Consider the following 21,155-nt stretch of genomic DNA (forward strand, 5'->3'; position numbering starts at 1 on the left):
TAAGATCATGCAGTTACTTTCAATCCATTCTTTTTCAATAGATTATCAGTTATTCTTAGTATAAGCCTTAAATATATTTTAGCATTAAATAATTCATTCACTTAGGTTGCCCTCCACATTCAAATGGTAAAGCATTTGAAAGTTGTAAGGCTCACTTTTGTTTTCATTCTCAATTAAAACAAATCATGGATTTTTTTTCTGTTACTTTTTTATATAATTATTTTCTAATTACAGACTTATTCTACAATTATACTTACTATAAACGAAACACCAATGTGATGGAAATATATTGCAGATATTGAAATGTGCTTTAAAATATACTAGTTACTAGTTTTTGAAAATGGAAGTAGACCCCTTAAATCTTTTGGTTTGAAAAAATTAAGTTTTAATAAAAGTTGAGTAATGTTCTTATGTTTGACACTTCCCTCAATGGGCAATTTATTGCATTCATATTGTTTTTATAAAAACATCATCCTTAACTATTATTTTATTTGTATTTTTTCTGTGTAAACAATATAGTTGTTTTTCAAATGTGATAATGCTTTTGACATGTGATATCAAAAAGAATTGTTTTATTTACTGTTAATCATGGATTATACTCATGCATTTGGTCAAAGGAATGTTTTACTGATGTTGCAGTTAAATCGACATATTTTATGAAATGGATAGTGTTGAAGTTAAATCTTCAGATATGAGTATTGAATGTTATTGTTACAAGAATATAATTATACTCATCTTTTACTTTTTTAAATATGTCTTCAGTACCAGCTGAATGCTCATGTTTTAACCTCATTATAATTATCTGCTACCTAGTTCTTGTTTATAATAATTAATAATTAGTCTACTGCAACATAACTGTATGAATTTCACATTACTCATTTACAATGGCCATGTGCATATTTAACTCATATTTTATAGCTTTAGTTCATGTATATAGTGTATCTATGTAAATTAAGGACTCATAAATAAACTGTGAAATACTTACTGCTTGCTTTATGGAAGGTGTGAAAGACCAAAACTTATAAGGATTTACATCTGGTAATAGGAACGATTTCTTTCACACTACATAGCCGATTTCTTTCACTATGGTCTTAATTACTTATCAAAATACTGAGAGACCATGCAAAGTATGGACTGTACTGGACTGTAGACCCGATATCAAAATAACTATACAGCTGAAAAACACATTCAAAAAAGCCTCTTCGTCCTTGCCATATGAATATTCATAAATTAAGGCTCTGTGCTTAACTTTAAAGAACATGAACTGAAAAGTTTGCAAACTTTAATGTATATAAAACAGCTAGTTGTTCTTGATGGTCCGAGAGGCCAAAAATGCCGGCCGCGATGTATTGTATAACATGTGTTTCATAAAAAGAACTACGATTCCGGCAATAAAACTTCAAACCCGAGGCAGCGCCTTAGTTCATATTATTAAATACACAACCGAAAAACATGAAATAAAATGGACTATGCTTTGCTTCAGCAACTGCTGATTAACGTTATTGTGTAACAAGCTTTTATAATGCTTGACTTTTATTTATTTGATATGACGGACAATGGAAGCATGTAACAACTAGGTCATGTATCATCAACAGGACAAATACCAGGATTTATTACAATAACTGTTTCATACAACATGACAATCATTCTGCCAATCACAACGTGAAAGACATTCATTTAATTGTATTTATCGTTAAATAGTTAAACGCTTGGATGTCCATACACAAGGTTATTTATTGACTGTCGTTGCACATGAGATTTAGAACCTTCATCACAATATTGACAAGTTTGTCCGCCTTTTCTACCGGAAACACGTGTGACAGGTCCGGTGTGTGTTTGTCTTTATAACTCGCCAAGTCTTTCAACTGACTCCTGTCCACAGACGACCCAACTCCGACTACAATGCTCCGAGTGCTGTATTTCAATCTTAGTACATCAGCCTTTGTCTCATCAAAGTCGTTGATCGGGCCGGCAATAAGTAAAATCGCAAAACGTTTGGCTTTCGTTGCGCTTCTTCCAAAACCCAAACGGACGCGATTGACAAGAGAATATGCGCTGGTCTGCATCGCATCTTCCACGGCAGGTGCAAATTGATTATCTTTTGTAAACCTCTGTAAAGCTATGTCAGCTATGTTGCAGCTCTCTACAAGGCCGATTTTAACATTTGTGGAAACCCCGACGGAGTCTCCAATCATTTTTATGAACTCGGTAACTTGCAGCCTGGATTCACCGCCGATATCATAGATCCCAAACATGATCTCTGCCTCGAAGTCGCTTGTGCATTCTGTAAAGGATATACCATGCATTTGAAGAGATCTGTTTTGATATAAATCAGTGCGATGTGTTTCAATCGGATTAATGTCATGGTTTTAAATACAACACATTTGGGAGGCATGTTATGCCATTCAACTTATTTCGTTCGCTGTTTTATTTTGAAGTTTTATAATTAAAGACACGTAAGGCAAGACTTACTCGGTTGGTCTCCAGGAACTGAAACAAAACAGCAATGTTCACAATTATACGTTACACTTGGTGTATATGATAAGTTGAATGAACTAAAAGTAGACCAAGAAATTTTGTCACACATGAAAACAATAAGTTGTGTCATTTAAGCCATGTACCATAAACATATTGTTACATGTTATACATGTATATACATGAAACTTGCCTTTGCATGCTTTGTAAGCAAGGAGCTGCTTGATCCTGGGAAGAACATCATACGCATTCACCTCAAACGCATACTCGTTGACTGGTTTTGACGCAATGTATTCCAATTCGGCACGGTCCGTATTGTTTCCAACCCCTGAGAAAAAAGTTCAGTGTGATATCTATTCTTAATTTTTACATCAGACCTTAGTCTTAATGTAATGAATCTTTATGATATGGCCAACATAAACAGGCCTTATATCGATCATCATATTTACATCAAACATCTAAAATGCCATTGTTTGCATGTTTTGTTTATGTTCTCTTGTACGGATCTTGATGGATTATGTGAATATTGATAGAGTAGTTCTGTTTTATAAGTATAACAGTTAAACATCATATCTGGCGTGTAAATATGGCAAACTGTCTTTAAAATTACGAATCAAGTGACTAAATGATAATAACGCACCGATTGCAAACATATAGATGCCGTCTGTATGGACATCTTTTGCAGCTGAAAGTGTCAGGTCGGGTCGTGTGGATAGACCATCTGTAATCAGAACAGCGATCCGTGCGGCAGTCTGTGGGCGGGCTCCATTTTTCACCGACATGACGTCATTCAGCAATGTCTAAATAAATCAGAAAACACGCGTATGCATTTTGGAACCATATCTTTTAGGTAAAGTAAAATAAAATGTCTAAAAACACTCTTCAAAATGGAAACTTAAGAGTGTTCTAGTGGTATAGATGTCCTACTCTCACCTCATGGTTTGTGCTTTCGATCCAAACCAGGGGAACTTTCTCATGGCCTCTAAAAAGGACAGCAGCACTTGTGTGTAAAGTTATCGATACCGATTCATATTAGCTTAAAGCGCCTGTTCAAATTCGATCTAATACTAAAGGACTTTCTTGCACTTTTGCGGAACAGAATAACAAGCATTTGTTGAGTTTTAAGCATTGTTTAAAGACTATATACTTGCTATTTAACATCACTGGATCTACCGGTACCACTTTGTTCATACTGTTAATAAAGAAGTCTAGAAGAAGAGCACAGGGTCCTTATATGTTTATTGTAACCATATAAAATTGCAATTGCTCCTCATTGGGGATACGTGTTCAATTGGTAAACACTTGACTGTCACCCCAAGGTTCGACACCAAAATTCATAACTATAATACTAGCCGTCTACTAGCATGGGTGTGAATTGCTGGTCCCTTGTGTCAGTGCATACACTGGTGAACGTTAAATTACAGAGTTTCTCTAACCAGGGTTACATGTCTGTGCACTATGCTCCATATTTTAATGCGACTAATTATTTCGCCAGGGCCGACGCCGATGGATAATTCTGGTGGCATAGTAAATTAAAATATGAATAGACCTTTATCGTTTAAACTTTCAAAAATAAATATAACAACATCTATGCTTTGACTGATTTCTTCTGAAACATCAGGTAGCTAAATTGTAGAAACGAACAGTTAACCAAACACTTACTAATAACAATTAGTTTGTACAGCTTACTGACCTAATGTTGTAAGGCTCAAAGTCTTTGCATCATAATAAACGACATACTGTTAAAGTGGTAGTTTATACAGCTTACTGACCTAATGTTGTAAGGCTCAAAATCTTTGCATAATAATAAACGACATAATGTTAAAGTGGTAGTTTGCACAGTTGGCAAACTTCATGTTGTAAGGCTTTAAGTTTTGACATTAAAAGTACACGCGCAGTTGCTATACCTTGAGAGCAAGATGGGTGTTTGTGTTGCCTCCTCGTAACTTGACATTGGTGACAGCGGCCGTCAGCTTCCCTCGGCTTCTGTACTCGTTTAGAAAAAACTCCACCTTGGCCTCACTGCTGAACGATATAAGCCCAACCTGGAAACATATGGATGAAGTAGCGGATCCGTAGTGGTTTAGTGGTAAGACACTTGACTGTCAAACCAAGGATCGCAGGTTCGAACCAAGCCGCATCAATAAAATACTGACCGTCTGACCGTTTAACGATGGTACCTATTACCGATGTTATAGTCCAGGTTTGCATTGTGCTCAGCAACACTGATACCATGGGGCCGTCGCCCATGGATAGTCCGAGTTGCGGCGTAAATAAACATACAAACAATATCGTTTGTGAAAAAAAAGTATATAAAAAGAGCCAACGACACTTCCGAGCTAGAGTAAAAGAACGGTCATCATCATAAAACGTAAGTATGACTCGTTATTTTATCTAATATCACAGTTATGAGGGCTTATATGAGAAATCGGGGAATGCAGTGCCATATAAATATGTTTAATTTTCACACGTATTTCGGTTATTTTGCAAACATATTGTTTCGGGAGTTATAAGACAGATTCTCCCATCAAACGCATGCATGTTTACAAACGAAAGTAGAACATTTCACCAATTTTCAGCTGAATTTCACCTAAGAAGCTTCCGGGAGAAGATAAATTGCTAAATGAGTTTTTTTATTGAAGCATGTGATATCTTAGGTGGATATATTACAGAGATTTTCAACAGCATTTTAAACTGCGGAAATTTTCCAATAGCTTGTACTAAAGGAAGTATCATACCATTACACAAAAAAGGCGATAAGACTGATGTTAAAAATTATAGAGGAATAACTCTGTTAAGCAATTTTTCGAAACTGTTCACGTGTGTACTTAATCAGCGAATATCAAAATGGTGTGACGAAAATAATGTTATTTTTATTGTTCAAAAATATTTAAACTTGAACAAACGATTATATTGCTGTTTTATTGATATGAAACGTTGTTTTGATTCCATATATTTGAATGCGTTATGGTTGAAGTTGTATAAATCAAACTTAGATGGTAAAATGTTACGTATTATACGCAGTATATACCAGTCAGTTAAGTCCTTTGTAAAACACTGTAATAGTTATTCAGATTACTTTGATATCGCAGTAGGCTTGAGGCAAGGGGAGATAATGTCCCCAATAATGTTTTCACTATTCGTTGAAGACTTCGAATTATATTTTCAAAACAGAAATGATTGTTGGTTAGCTTTGCAGGATATATGTTTAATTTTATTACTATTTGCCGATGATATGGTTGTACTTGGTGAAACCCCAGAAGATTTACAAATGTCACTAGATAGATTACATAATTACTGTAATACTTGGGGTTTAGAGGTAAACATTGCTAAGACAAAAATTGTGGTATTTCGCAAAATGGGTGGTACAAAACGAAATGAGACTTGGATATATGGAAATGAAAACGTGGAAATTTTAACTATTTAGGCGTTACATTGAATTACACTGGTAATTTTAATCTTAATACCCAAACACTGTACGGTAAAGGTTTAAAAACAATGATCACGTTGTTGTCTAATTTAAAAAGGTATGAATGTAAACCAAGGCTAGCACTGCAGTTATTTGATGCCTTTGTTTCATCTATTATCACATATGATTGTGAAATATGGGGATTTACAAAATCTGCACAGTTGTAGAGGATACATTTGAAGTTGTGCAAAACTATTCTTGGGGTTAGACAAAAAACATCCAACGCTGCTATATATGGTGATGTGGGTAGATATTCGTTACATATTATTATTATATATATACGGATTTTTAAATACTGGTTTAAAATTAAGAAAAGTGATAATACAGTTATTCAATCGGTCATTGAAGATGCTATGTTAGATATTGATAACGATAAATCAAACTGGTTTAGTAGTGTGAAGAACCGTCTTACACGATATGGATTTTATTATATATGGTGTGATGATTCACAGATAGACGAAAACCATTTTATATACATTTTTTTGCTATTACAAAATTACGTATTTGTTCCCCTAATCTAAGAATACATACTGGTAGATATGATAGACTGGAAAGAAACTTGCGTCATTGTCAATTATGTGATTCTAATGAATAAGAAGATGAGTATCACTTTATGTTTAAGTGTCCATTATATGTTCTGTTAAGACAAAATTATATTAATCGTTATTACAGAGTTAGACCTAGTATGTTTCAACTTGTTCAGCTGTTTAATACACAAAATAATACTGAAGCTTTTATGTTAGGTAAATATATATATCGGAAGCATTTAAGATTCGTAATACTTTATTAATGAATAAATAAACCAGATCATTAATTGTTCATCGTAATAAGTAGTTTTTTACATTATCATTTAGAATATTTAAATCACGTTTTGCCCTTAAGTTATGACGTCATGTATTCAATTATATATTGAAAATGATTGTTCCACCATGTATACATATACGAATGTCAATTAAAAACCTTGTACTAACTTTGATGATTGCAATAGCACTTTTTTCAGTTCATCCTTTGTATGTCAATAATACTAGTCGCTATCAGCTTAGTTTAGTTGTAATATTGATATGTTTATATGAAAACATAACACAAAAACTGTAAATTTACGTGTTATAATATATGTTCTGTTCTGTATACTTTTAGGTTTGATAGATTTGTGATTTTCAATTCCAGTTCATCCTTAAAAAAAGTTCATTATACTATGTATTTAATATTTCACACTACATTGTTTAATTGTAATTGTAATATATTTAATATGTATATGAAACACAAAAAAACTGAATAGTTTACGTGTAATAAATTCTGTTCTGTTCTTCTGTTCTGTTCATAATGTACTTATTTTGGTTTTCCACACACTGTCTAGTTGGTTCTCATAACCCCAGATCACGTTTGAGAACAATTGAAATGTATAAATTTGTTAAACATAATTTTATTATTGTCGCGTAGATACCGTGCCGAATATGCTACAATTCAATTTAGAATTGTACATCTGGCTAGATGAAGCATAAAGCAAAGGTAAAAAAGTAACCATTTTGTTTGGGGTTAAATTACAAACACTACGATCACTGGGGTAGTACCTGTGTTTTGCCGCCTTCGACGTCAAAATCACTGATGACATCACTAATGAAGGACAATTGAGTTTTAAAATCTTCTGGCTGGATGCTAGCAGAACTGTCGATGACAAAGACGATATCGGCGTGTTTACCCTGGCATGCTGTAATAAAAAGGCTAACCGGTCACGTGGAATGCTGTAATAGAAAGGCTTACCGGTAACATGGAATGCTCTATTATAAAGGTTGATAAGTAACGTTAAATGCTGTAATATAAAGGCTCACAGGTAACGTGGAAAGCTGTAATATAAAGGCTGACAGGTAATGTGGCATGCTGTAATAGAAAAGCTAACAGGTAACATGGAATGCTGTAATAGAAAGGCAGACAGGTTACGTGAAATGCTGTAATAGGAACGTTAACAGGTAACGTGGAATGCTGTAATAGAAAGGCAGACAGGTTACGTGGAATGCTGTAATAGAAAGGCTAACAGGTAACGTGGAATGCTGCAATAGAAAGGCTGACAAATAACGTGGAATGCTGTAATAGAAGGACCGAAAGCAAACGTGGAATGCTGTAATATAAAAGCTGACAGGTAACGTGGAATGCTGTAATAGAAAAGCTGACAGGTAACGTGGAATGCTGTAATAAAATAGCTAACAGGTAACGTAGAATGTTGTTATATGAAGGCTCACGTGTAATGCTGTAATAGAAAGAATTCCCGGTCATCTGGAATGCTGTAATAGAAAGGCCAACAGGTAACTTTGAATGCTGTTATAGAAAGGCTTACATATAAAATGGAATGCTGTAATAGACAGGTTCACAGGTAACGTAGAATGCTGTAATTGAATGGCGTAATGTAACATCGAATGCTGTAATATAAAGGCTGGCAGGTAACGTGGAATGCTGTAATACAAAGGCTGACAGGAAACGTATAACGCCGTAATAGAAAGCCTGGCAGGTAACGTGGAACGCTGTTAAGGAAAGGCCAAAAGAGAACTTGAATTGCTGTTAAAGAAAAGCTTACAGGTAACGTGGAACACTGAAAAAGAAAGGCTAACAGGTACGTGGAACGCTGTAATAGAAAGGCTGACATGTAACATGGAGTACTGTTATAGAAATTCTGACAGGTAATGTGGAACGCTGCAATTGAAAGGCTAACAGGTACGTGGAACGCTGTAATTGAAAGGCTGACAGGTAACGTAAAACGCTGTTATAGAAAGGCTAACAGATAACGTAAAACGGCCGTAAAAGAAAGGCTAACACGTAACGTGGAAATCTGTATTAGAAAGGCTAACAGGTAATGTGGAAATCCGTAATAGAAAGGCTTACAGGTAACGTGGAATGCTCTAATATAAAAGCTGACAGGAAACGTGGAAATCTGAAATAGAAAGGCTAACAGGTAACGTGGAAATCTCTAATAGAAACGTTAACAGATAACGTTAAAAGCTGTAATAGAAAGGTTAACAGAATACGTGGATAGCTGTAATAGAAAGGCTAACAGGTAACGTGGAAAGCTGTAATAGAAACGTTAACAGGTAACGTGGAAATATTTAATAGAAAAGCTAACAGATAACGTGGAAATCCGTTATTGAAAGGCTAACAGGTAACGTGGAATGCTCTAATATAATGGCTGACAGGTAGCGTGGAAATCTGTAATAGAAATGCTACCAGGTAACGTGGTAAGCTGTAATAGAAACGTTAGCAGGTAACGTGGAATGCTGCAATAGAAAGGCTGGCAGATAACGTGGAAAGCTGTAATAGATATGTTACAGATAACTTGGAACGCCGTTATAGAAAGGCTAACACGTAACGTGGTATGCTGTTATAGAAAGGTTTACAGGTAACATGGAATGCTGTAATAGAAAGGCTGACAGATAACGTAAAAAGCTGTTATAGAAAGGCTAACACGTAACGTGGTATGCTGCAATAGATACGGTAACAGGTAAGGTGGCATGTTGTTATAGATATGCTTACCAGTAACCTGGTCTTGCAGGGCTTTATGAATACAGATGGCAGCATTGCATAAGCGTGGTGAACAAAATAGTATGTATATAGCTACGTAAATCAACGTTCCACAAACTCTGAACGATACTGGCAAGGGATTTTTGGCAGCAAAATATGTTTAGTATCACAACACTACATTACCATTCCTATTGCCTATTAAACTGAGTATATTCTATTTAAGCAAGTTAATAATATACTCAATTGTTCTAAATGAGAAATGCCAACGCCAAGTTTAAATGTCATTTCTGCCGACAACGTTTTTGTCGTGGATTGCTCATAATTATCCGTGCTCATGCTTACATGGCAGGGTTAATTAAACATGTACCTAAAACCGTCGTGCTAGTAATGTTATTTGTTGAATTCCATAAATATTTGCAGCGTTTTTGTGCACCGAAATTCATTGATCATACCAAGACTACTATACTCTGATATTAAACAAAGGGACTACTCAGTAGCCGAAAAACTACTAACATCTGGTTTAAAAAGTGCTACAAGGATTCAGTTACTATTCAAATTTAAAGATATAACTGGTATAGTTTCAAATTTCAATTGATAAAACAACACTTACTCGCATTTGTCTCTTCATCTTTTTGCATCTTTTATGCATGAAAGATTATATGAATATTACAGTAGAATATTACAGTACAATATTACAGTTTCAGTATAATATTACAGTAGAGTATTACAGTGGAATACAACACGATCAAATCGTTGGCTCCCACATTTTTTTATTATCGCTGGTCTCTTAGTCTGTTGTTCTTCTATTTACTTGATATGTACGCTCATACGTCCCATTCTGTGTCATACCAGATGGATAATTGCCCTTTTTACAAAACATATGGAGGGAGGCTGTGACAGTTGTCAGAATTCGTACTATGGAAAGAGTACTCACCAGAAGTTGTAGACCGCATTGTTGTGGTTGGTGTAGGTTTCGTTGTCGTCGTTGTTGTTGGTGGTGGTGGTGTTGTCGTTGTTGTTGTAACTTTTATGGTTGTAGAAGTAGCAGTCGTTGTTGTCGTTTGTGGGGCAGCTGTTGTTGTTTTTTCTATCACTAAAATTTAGACTCAGCTATGTATCAGTAGATTTAGCCATTAACCTTAATGTAGAGTTTACTTAATATGGTTCCTATTTCACCTTCGTATAATTTTGTATCTTAAGCAAGTTTTATCACGACTTTAAGTTAGCTGTTCCACCAATTGACTGGTATATATACATACCGTGTAATGTTGATATGACTTGGCAGTTTTAGCAGATTACTTATATGTAAAATAAATGACCATATCTACTTTTTTTCATGCAACAAAAGCAAGTGTATTATATCATTTTCTGTCTAGTGTTAATTTTCTTTTTCTTCAGTGTTTGGCGCAAATGACTTTATACAAGCAAGCATGCGTTAGCCGCTATATGACCCACTTAAATCACCACCAATTAAATCTAAATGAAATATATTCAGCTGTTTTCGGCAGAGGCTTTCAAAGTGAGTAGATAATCGGAATCCGTTCCGCGATCCCATTGGCGGAGACCTGGGCATAACAACTAACCTTATCTGTTGTCCGGTAAGCGCAGTGCTTAGCGCACTCGCTTTTCACCAAGGTGACTGGGTTCGATTCCCGGCCGGGGCGCATGTGAGTTTGGTTAGTGGTCACCAAGCCGGACAAGTGGGTTTTCTCCGGGTACTCCGGTTTTCCCCACAGCACTCTCGCGCAATATCGTACCAACGAGAATGACGTAATAAAAGCTATCATAGCTTTCTTAACAATCGTTGTAGAATATATAATGTTAAAACTAACTAACCTTATTTGAAGTCGAAAGGCTTCTTTATTTTTAAAAAAAAACGTGTATCGGATTCCACCGTGAATCAAAAATAACTGGCTGTCATATTCGTACAAACATTAAATACATTGAGGAAATATGGACATTAAAGAAAATGTGCGTTTGCATGTGTGCGTGCGTTCGTGTGCGTGCGTGTGTGCGTGCGTGCGTGTGCATGCATGCGTCTCGTGCGTGCGTGCGTGTGTGTACCCTGGTCAGCATTTAAGATGTTAGTCAAGTTATTTTGGGTTTGAGACCACCAGGGGAACTTGTACTTTGCGTGAGAAAAGAATGACAATAAGCAACAACTGGTTATCAACAAAAGACTTTTAACCCCTGGATTACCCTCGCATGCCTGTAAGGCGATTAGTTCTTGCCATTCGATTCCTTTCAAGTCGTCAAATTTCTTGATCTTGAAATAATTGTCCGAGGCCGGGGGAGATGCCACCGCCTTAAGCTCCTCGTCATCAACCTACCGGGAGTAAGTGCCGTATAGTTTCTCGCATACAACCCCATTCATCATGACCGTTTTAACCCTGGGAGGTATTTTTTTTTTAATTTTATTGCTTTCATAAAGCCAGGATTTCTACTCATAAAACATTTTTATAAGAATAATAACTAGTGAAGAAACGTTTTCACATGTCAAAATGTGTCGGGAAATTGACAAATTTTGAAGAGAAATATATATTGGAAATGACACCTCACCTATTTAATTGAAAAAAAAATACCCAAGAGAGGTAAAGACTAACAAATATTTTATAATTGGAGCAAATACGAGTATTCAAATAGTGTTCAAAAGTCGTCATTTAACCTGTTAAAATTGGGGTTTATGATAACTGTGTGTAAGCGTCCAATACAGAAATACTTCTTTGAATTTATATAGTAATTATACAGCATAATGTGTCAGACTTACTTTATCTCCAATTCCTACTGTCATAATTTTTATCCCTGATTGTTTTACATCGTCGGCTGCTTGTAATGTTGCGGCGCCTTCCGTGGCTTTACCGTCCGTGAGAACGATAGCAATATGCGGGACGTTGTCGCGGGCACCGGTTTCCTGAGCGAATAGGTCAGTCATGGTCACCTCAAGAGCCGTGTGGGTTTGAGTAGTCCTTCCATTGTCCTGCCGAATAGCCGTGAGCTGAAATAAAGACTTTAACTAAATAGTTTGCTACATGTCTATAACGAATCCATAAAATGCCTCTGTAAATGATTTCATGAATATCTAAATTGGTGTAAAAAGCTGTTCTTGACGGCGGACGCACACATGTTTCGATACTAGACCCTTTTCAACTAACATCGCGTTAAGATTGCAGAATTTGATAAAAACCCTACGTTAATGTCATAACTTTTTGTACTGATGAATAACAGATCCTTTCTTCATATATCTACCCACTATTTACTATGTGAACGTGAAGTCGACCGTACCTGAGAAAGGATCCTATCCTTATCTTGAACAGCGTTGAAATGAAATTGTTGGACGGCTTTCGTAGAAAATGTCAAAGCAGCAACGTGAGTGTTGTTTTTACTGACGTCAAATTTCTCCACGAGACGCTTGATAAACTCGAGCTGGATTTTAAAGTATGTTTCCCATATGCTGCTTGAGCTGTCGATGACGAAGGCGACATCTGCAGGCATTGCGCATTGCCCCGTTTTTCCAAGTCCGGCACTGAGCGCTAATAACAGGAAACGTCAATGATAAGTAAAAACGGAAGTAGATAAACATAGTTCATGCAAATATGTTTGTATATTTTACATGCGTTTGAATGTGTTTTATTCTTATTATTATTATTATTATTATTATTATTATTATTATTATTATTATTATTATTATTATTATTATTATTATTATTATTGCGATCTATGGAATAAGAAGCCTGTGCAGCGATGCCGCAGGCCGAGAAAGCTCGCACCATTTTCTGTATATCCCCAAAATGAAATAAATTTGTGTTCGCACTTATTTGAACGATTATTATTCTTTTAGTTTAACTGTCACTCATGGTTACTTTGCGCATGCGCATAGGGCAGAGCGGTCTATGAAAAAAACACTACAAAATTATGAAGACCGACAAAATACTCAAAAGTAAATATTTATATTCACCGTAAACTGCTCTACATGATATGAAGCTACAGTAAATGGGGTAAATCCTCGATTGTCATTGGCTCACAAATATGTGCGAACACCAAAAGAACATTGAAACGAACATGAAAGGAACGTTTCGCCGATCGAAAACTTTTTCATCGTATTTTGTTAATCTAGGTAATTGAGGATGAGTTAGATTTTAACAGTATAAATGTATGTGTTACTAAAACAAACGTTCGATATTGTAGACGGTTTAAATGATAATCCTGGAGACTGAAGTACAATGTTTTAACATCTTTCTGCAAAGTTAGGAATCGTGTTACTCATTCGATACCTTTAATAATGTCATTTGTATTAGGTCTGCACTGATAAACTCTGCCTTTTTGTGTTGTAGAATTTAATAAATCAATCGGAGAAGTGCTATATATACGAGTTAAAGACGAGCAACACTGCCAAGTGAACACACTTATGGATTATAATTCGACTTTTTGCATTTTATTGGGGTATGGTATGCAATGGGGCTGTTCATAATTTGTCGAATTTTAATACTTATATTAACATTTATTTAAATGTACATTTCTGCTAATATAAATAGATTATTCAAGAGCATTTTCTCTTTTTTCTTTCTCTCGTTGTTTTCAACGTTGGGTAAATTCGAACAGCTACAGTAACCTAAATCTATAAAACAATGAATGCGTAGAAAAAATAATTCTTTATTCATGGGTTAAATTTCTATATTTTCAAGGAAAAGTATATTTTAATAACGTATTATAACTGTATTACAGCTAGAAAAATACAACTGGAGTTGAAAAATTTACAATAATAAGAAAACAACAAAAATATCGCCACCTACAAAGTTCTCATTATATCTCGCGATAATACGCGATTTTAGCGTTTGTTAGTGATGAGTTTTCAAATTGGAGAGAAATTCCAGTCAATTTACTTGTTAAGCGTTATTTTAAAGAATCAGTTGGTGTATGAACCATGTTGGATTTCGGTGTTGGACAAATCAGCAAGTGCATTGTCATTTCTTTGGTTAACATCGGATGAAACAACAGTAGCGGTGGGTGGGGTAACGTGTTTAGCAATGGGAACTTTTGCGGAAGGAAAGCCAGAGGACGCGAGAAGACAAAGTGTTGAACTGAGCTCTTTCTTTTGGACGTTGCCGGGTGCACTACAATATGCTATTGTTTCATTTCCGCGATTTCATGTGAAGTCAGATGCTTTATTTTTACCAATTGTCAATTCCAAATTTTAAATTAAGTCTTCATCATTATCATTTAATATTTCTTCAACTGTTCCATCCATCATGAAATCAAAATCTACATTAGAATCAATCAAATTATCGTTGCTTATTTTGTTTGAACTGCTTTACTGCAGATTTTAGATTTGCTGGTTGCCAACAATTTTACTACGATATCATTAAAAAAGTAGTTCCGTAGTAAATATGCCCCGCCCATTAATATTGTTGCGCCTAATGACAGGTATGAAGTGTTTGACAGTAAATATTCTCCATAGGGATACAGGTATTTTTCAAAATAAATCAAAACTTATTTTGGTAAATCAGGGGCAATGATTACAAACAGTTTTAAGTTTGAGTTCAGACTCAAATGTCAAAACAGCAAATCTTCATTTCATTGTAAGTTTCTTTCTACTCAAGTTGTGGTAATGAAACTTGCTCAGTTTATAAGTATTTGAACTTGTACAATTGTTCACATTCATTTTTGTAAAACGATTTAAGCTGCACTCTCACAGATTAACCTATTTGATAACTTTTTCAGTTTTGTCTCAGAATGAGCTGAATTTTGCATCAGTGTTTTAAATCAGTCATAAAGGATACACACAATTGAGCAGATCTCAATTGTTTGGAGAACTGCCGAAATTTTCAGTTCTTAAAGCGTAAGTAAAGCTTTAAGCCATATAATGTCAATTTTCGAGCGTAAATTTCAAAAACTGCGATCTGATCTTTTATCAGCAGTCTTATACCACGGGTTTTCAGACATTTACGCAAATGTTGGCATGTTCCAAGACCAAACATTTTCAAAACGGACAATCTGAGAGAGTGCAGCTTTAATAAAGAAAGTTCATTGTCATTTAATAAAAGAGCTCTTGCGAGTCTAGGTCTAGATTTGGACTTGAGTCTGTTTTGATAATTGCCTCAGTACCCAGTCGTTATTGATTTTAACCAAGTTTCCAAGTTTATTTTAACATCACTCATGTCATAAGTACATGACAAAAAGAGAATAGGTACATATACAAACAAATGCATCGTTTGATTAAAAAGACGCAGGGCACCTAGCCGGTTAATGCTTGTTAATATGCATTTATCAAATTAAAGTGTTCGCCTGTTTTCACATTTTAATTGGTAAATGCATATAAACAAACACTAACCTATTCATTTCACGCTTAAAGAAAGTATAAACTCACCGCCGTAACTGGACAATATCTGAAAGTGAAAGTGATATGAATTAAATCACAGGTAGATAGGAGATTGATATTTTTTACTTCGGTGTAAGATCGAAATTTAATTAATTGATCATAAAAAATAAAAAAAAAATAAAAAAAATCTTACGAGAGGCGTGAGCACAGATGAAATTAATTTAAACCGAAATTCATCTATTTTTTGTCGCTTTTATATTTTGAATTTACAAAATAAATTCATGTTCAAAACATCGTCATCTTGACGTCATACTTGTGATGTCATTGAGATAATTTTCGCACTGTTTTCTTACAACCCGGAACCAAAGGCGAATTTTATATGTTCAATGCATATGCTTCCAATAAATTTGCTATTTTCACTGCATTGAAATAACAGTTGTGTAAATAAAATAAATACTATGTATGTATGTATGTATGTATGTATGTATGTATGTATGTATGTATGTATGTATGTATGTATGTATGTATGTATGTATGTATGTATGTATGTATGTATGTATTTCTTTAGACCTTGCAGTCAAGGACAACCCGTGAAAGTGCAAGCACTTATTCGCAACGGGGGCCTTTGTTTTTGCTGAAGGGACAGCACGCTGAAGAGACAGTGGTGGGATACAAGGAAGTCCGGGCCACAGTGCTTTGGTGGGAATGAGCTGAATTTTGACCTTTACAAAATATAGTGACATTTAACCTAAGATTACCTAAAATATATAAAAAAAATCTTCAGATTCATCAAAGCGGTCACTACTACCAACTATCTAGCATGAATAACTATGAATTACTGCACTTTTACAAAGTCAGATCATCTCGGATTGTCTAAATAGAGTAAAGTGAAACAACTCCAATTTCATCGAAATGAGACAGCTAAAAAAACATGCCTACAAAAGCACCCAAACGAAAAGTTGCAACAAAAACATTTAGCCAACATGCATCTAGTTGGAGAAGTTTCTGAAAATATCTCAAAAAAATCTCAACACAAACTTGCGATTCACAACTTAAAAAAAACAGTGTATTTTTTATTTATTTTTCACTTTACTCTATTTAGACAACTCGAGATTTTCTGACTTTGTTAAAGTGCAGTAATTCATAGTTATTTATGTTAGATAGTCGGTAGGAGTGACCTCTTTGGTGAATCTGAAGAAAAAAAAATATTTTAGGTTATTTTAGGTTAAATGTCACTATATTTTGTTACGGTCAAAATTGAGCTCATTTCCACCAAATCACTTTGGTCCGGGTGCGATACCCTAGCTCTTTTTCGAAGAGACCCCTTTGTTCTTTTACGTGTTCGGTGTAAAGCACCGATACACGGGGTATAACTTTTCTGGGTTAAACCAGTACTGTGTACAACACTTTTCCAAGCACTTCCCTTTAAATGCCAAGCGCCAGGCAAGGGAGCTACTTGTACCAACTTTTAACGTCTTTTGGTATGACGCGGCCAGGGATCGAACCCACGACCTCCACTCCGTTGGCGGACGCTTAACTATCTTCGGTTGATCTGTGTGGCTGTATCACAAAATAATTCAAAAAGCCCAGGGCCTGATCAAATTACTGCAGAAATGTTTAAAGATACGTTTGAAATACTATCACTATTTCTGTTAAATTTATATAATAAACTATTGTGCGAAGGAGAATATCCTAAAATCTTGGGGTGGGGGGTAGGCATTATTTTTCCAATTTTTAAAGGGGGGAATCCAGACGAAACCAAAAATTATCGAGGCATCACGCTTATAAACATAATTGCAAAAATATGCTCAACTCTATTATCTAATAGATTATCCAAATGGGCAAAGGAAACCCCAAGTTTAACGACAATCAATTTGGATTTCAAAAAGGCAAGTCAACAATCGACTGTATCTTTATTCTACACGCATTAATTACTCAAACGCTTGAAAAAAAAGAGAAGAAATTATATGTGGCCTTTTTGGACTGGGAGAAAATGTTTGACAAAATTAATAAAATCTTCTTATGGCAAAAACTTCTGAAAGAGAATGTAAGTTCAAAGTTAATTGAGGCACTAAAATCAATGTATTAATCCATGAAATCGTGCGTCAAAATAAACCAAAACGAACATACAACGTATATAACTTCAAATATAGGGGTTAAACAAGGGGATCCTGCAAGTAGCATTTTGTGTTTAATTTTCCTCAATGATATAATAGATAGCATAAATGTAGAAAATAAAAACATCATAACATTAGACCAAACAAAATTATTTATGTTACTTTTTGCCGATGATGCAGTGGTATTCGCCTACTCTCATCAATCGTTACAGAACATACTTACACAAATTCAAAATTACTGTGATATTTGGGGATTAAAACTGAATACAAGCAAAACTAAAGTAATGATTTTCGAAAAAGGACGACAAACAACAGATGATTTTGTCATAAACAACAAACCCATAGAAGTCGTACAGCCTTTTAAGTATCTTGGGGTTCACTTTTGCAAAAATAGTAATTGGTACAGAACACAGAAAAGAATAGCACAGCGCTCATCGCACTCTTTGCACAATCTATTTATAATTTATAATCAAACGGATTTACCAATTTCAGAAAAAATAAAATTGTTCAACACATCAGTTGCACCAATACTAAACTATGGCGCAGAGATAATTGGATATCACGAACGTTAAGACATCAAACTAATCCATAACAAATACTGCAGAAAACTTCTATGTGTAAGAAAATCAACACATATAGACACACTAAATGGAGAACGTTGGATACTTCCAATGGAAATACAAAGAAAAATCATTCTGATTAAATACTGGTCGAAATTACTAAACAGTAACCCAAATTCTGTATTATTCAAATCGTATAGTATGCTTAAAAATACAGTGGATGATGGATCAATAAATAAAGCCAACTGGGCATTTCATATAAAAAGTATTCTACAAGAATGCGGAATGAATGACATATGGGTGAACCAAGCAAGAACTCAGATTAACACAACAATAATTATTCAAAGAATAACAGATATCTATAAAGAGTCATGGTACTCAAGCAACTCTCGTAAACTTGAAACATACTGTCTATTTAAATACGATTTTGTACTTGAAAATAATCTAGACCGAATTAAATGTAAAAAATACCGAATAGCATTAACCAAATTTAGAACCAGTTCTCACACACTACAAATAGAAACAGGGAGATATAACAATATACCAAGAACACAGAGAATGTGTACAAACTGCAGTCAAAACCAAGTAGAATCGGAATACCATTTTCTTTTAGTATGTCCAAAATTTCGGGATGTACGTAACAATTCTTTAAACCATACTATTGCCACTGGCCTAATATACATACGTTTACAAAATTATTATGCGAAGAGACCATTAAAACACCCATCAATATGGCAAAATATATATACCATGCAAATAACCTAAGAACTTAAAATAAATAACATCATTATTTAATATCACCAGTTGGACAGTCTGCATATTAATTATATCATACAAAATATTGCAACTTACCATACATTGCTGAAACTAATTCACTATATATCCACGGTTGGAATGACACTCACAAATGTATAATACTTTTCATTCATAGAAAGTTTATTGTAGTACCAAATAGCACGTGGGTGTCAAGTCATTGAGTACATACAAAAACACGAGTTAGCTCAAGATATTCACGAGTGGATAAATACTACTCGATCTAACTTCTGTTAAACAAAAACTCGGACTTTGGTGAATTACTTGTTTAAATTTTTGTTCTATCAAATTGTTAATAACAAAATGTTTTATTTAAGCATTCTAGATTTACCTTTAATTGCAAAATAATTCACTACTACTGACTAACAATCATTTATCTTTATGTTCACATTTTATTTTTATGCTTCTCGCTAAAGTTTACCTGTTTGCTCGTAATCTGTTTGTATGCTATAGGCAATATTGCCTGAATGCATTAAAAGTTGTTGTTGTTGTTGTTGTTGTATCACGTATAGCTACATTGAACTCGACACTCGGTCTGGTGCGACATGGACTTAACGCAAGCAGCTCGTTGTGATATAACCCTATGATAGTTCATATGCAGTTCATACCTGTTAAATTTCGGTGTAATGATTGCATGATTAAGACGTAATATCGGCACCTTGACATAATTTCCTTACTTCACTATTACTATTTCATTCTTTCTTCGTATCACACAGTAGATAAGTGGACATATGCAAATAAACTTTCACAATTAAACGCAAAAGGAAAGCTACGTTTGTCGGTCGAAATATTTAGGTATACAGATTGCCTTTTTAACAAACAATATTATTGTTTTGTTATATGTGCCATCCAATTACGGAAAATATACTCACCACACAAAATATTGGTGCAAGTGTATACATTTTAAAGAGTAACGAAATGCTCCGTGCAAGACACCACACTGAACAATGTGAAGGCACTGAAAATACTGCAATTTATACTTTCACTGAAAAAAGAATTTGCTAATTCGTTTAAGTAATTACACATTAATAAATGGCATGACATTATCAAACATGGCATTTGAGACATAGAGAAGCAAACTAAATATTGTTGTGAAATAAACCGTAATTGCGTAATTGTGTATAATAAGGTTATCAAATTACTACTTGTTTGTTTGTAACTGACATTCCACTTCAATAGATGTGTCGCCTGGTTGATCAGTACCATTAGTGGTATTTATCAAAGGTCATCCGTACCCTGGAGTCAGATATTGAGTACATGTATGTTTATATATATAAGAATTATAAGAGACAGACTTGCAACCAGTCTGGTATATAATCATAAAATCACATCTAGATAGTTACAAACACTAGAACTATAAAACAGTTGCTAATTTCTTAAAAACAGCAGTATATAAGATCATAATACATTCACGAATTAGTGCATGTCATTAGTAATAAAAATCATTAGCTAAAGCTTTAAAGGCATTGACTTAGAGCAAAATAAAAGGCTAAAATTAAAGTTGTGTGTAGCACTTACTTATTACTTTTATTATATAAAACATTATTTCTACATTTAAGTATCTGACAGCAGGTTTTTGCAAGTATTCTTATTAAAAAGTGTTCTGGGTGAGCAAAAAGAAACTTAAATTTGTCAATATCTGGCATATCATTAAAATAAACAAATATACTTTGAGCATGATCACATAATGGTTTTCCTATGCTATCATATACAGGACATTGGAGAATAACATGTAATTCAGTTTCTACTGTATGTAAACAAAGTTAACAAATTCTTTCATGCTCTGGCAATTGCTCATATCTACCAGTTTCCATACGTAAAGGTGCAACTCCACATCTGAATTTGGCCAAAGCAGACTTATGTGAGATTGGTAAAAGAGAACAATATTTTTCAGCTTC

General features: G+C 34.6%; 1 protein-coding gene across 1 annotated transcript; it reads right to left on the bottom strand.

Moving 5' to 3' along the window:
- Positions 1–1,583: 1,583 nt before the first annotated feature.
- Positions 1,584–20,243, bottom strand: LOC128212814 (cartilage matrix protein-like). Its single transcript, XM_052918147.1, has 12 exons — positions 20,130–20,243; positions 15,816–15,834; positions 12,734–12,981; positions 12,219–12,446; positions 11,651–11,777; positions 10,386–10,544; positions 7,516–7,652; positions 4,383–4,520; positions 3,116–3,275; positions 2,669–2,803; positions 2,473–2,490; positions 1,584–2,284 (listed from the first exon to the last, which is right to left on the bottom strand). The coding sequence occupies exons 1-12, from the start codon at positions 20,157–20,159 to the stop codon at positions 1,734–1,736; spliced, it is 1,950 nt and encodes a 649-aa protein (XP_052774107.1). The 5' UTR covers positions 20,160–20,243; the 3' UTR covers positions 1,584–1,733.
- Positions 20,244–21,155: the final 912 nt, after the last annotated feature.

The sequence above is a fragment of the Mya arenaria genome, chromosome 13 (genome assembly GCF_026914265.1).
Source record: "Mya arenaria isolate MELC-2E11 chromosome 13, ASM2691426v1".
Classification (NCBI taxonomy): Eukaryota; Metazoa; Mollusca; class Bivalvia; order Myida; family Myidae; genus Mya; species Mya arenaria.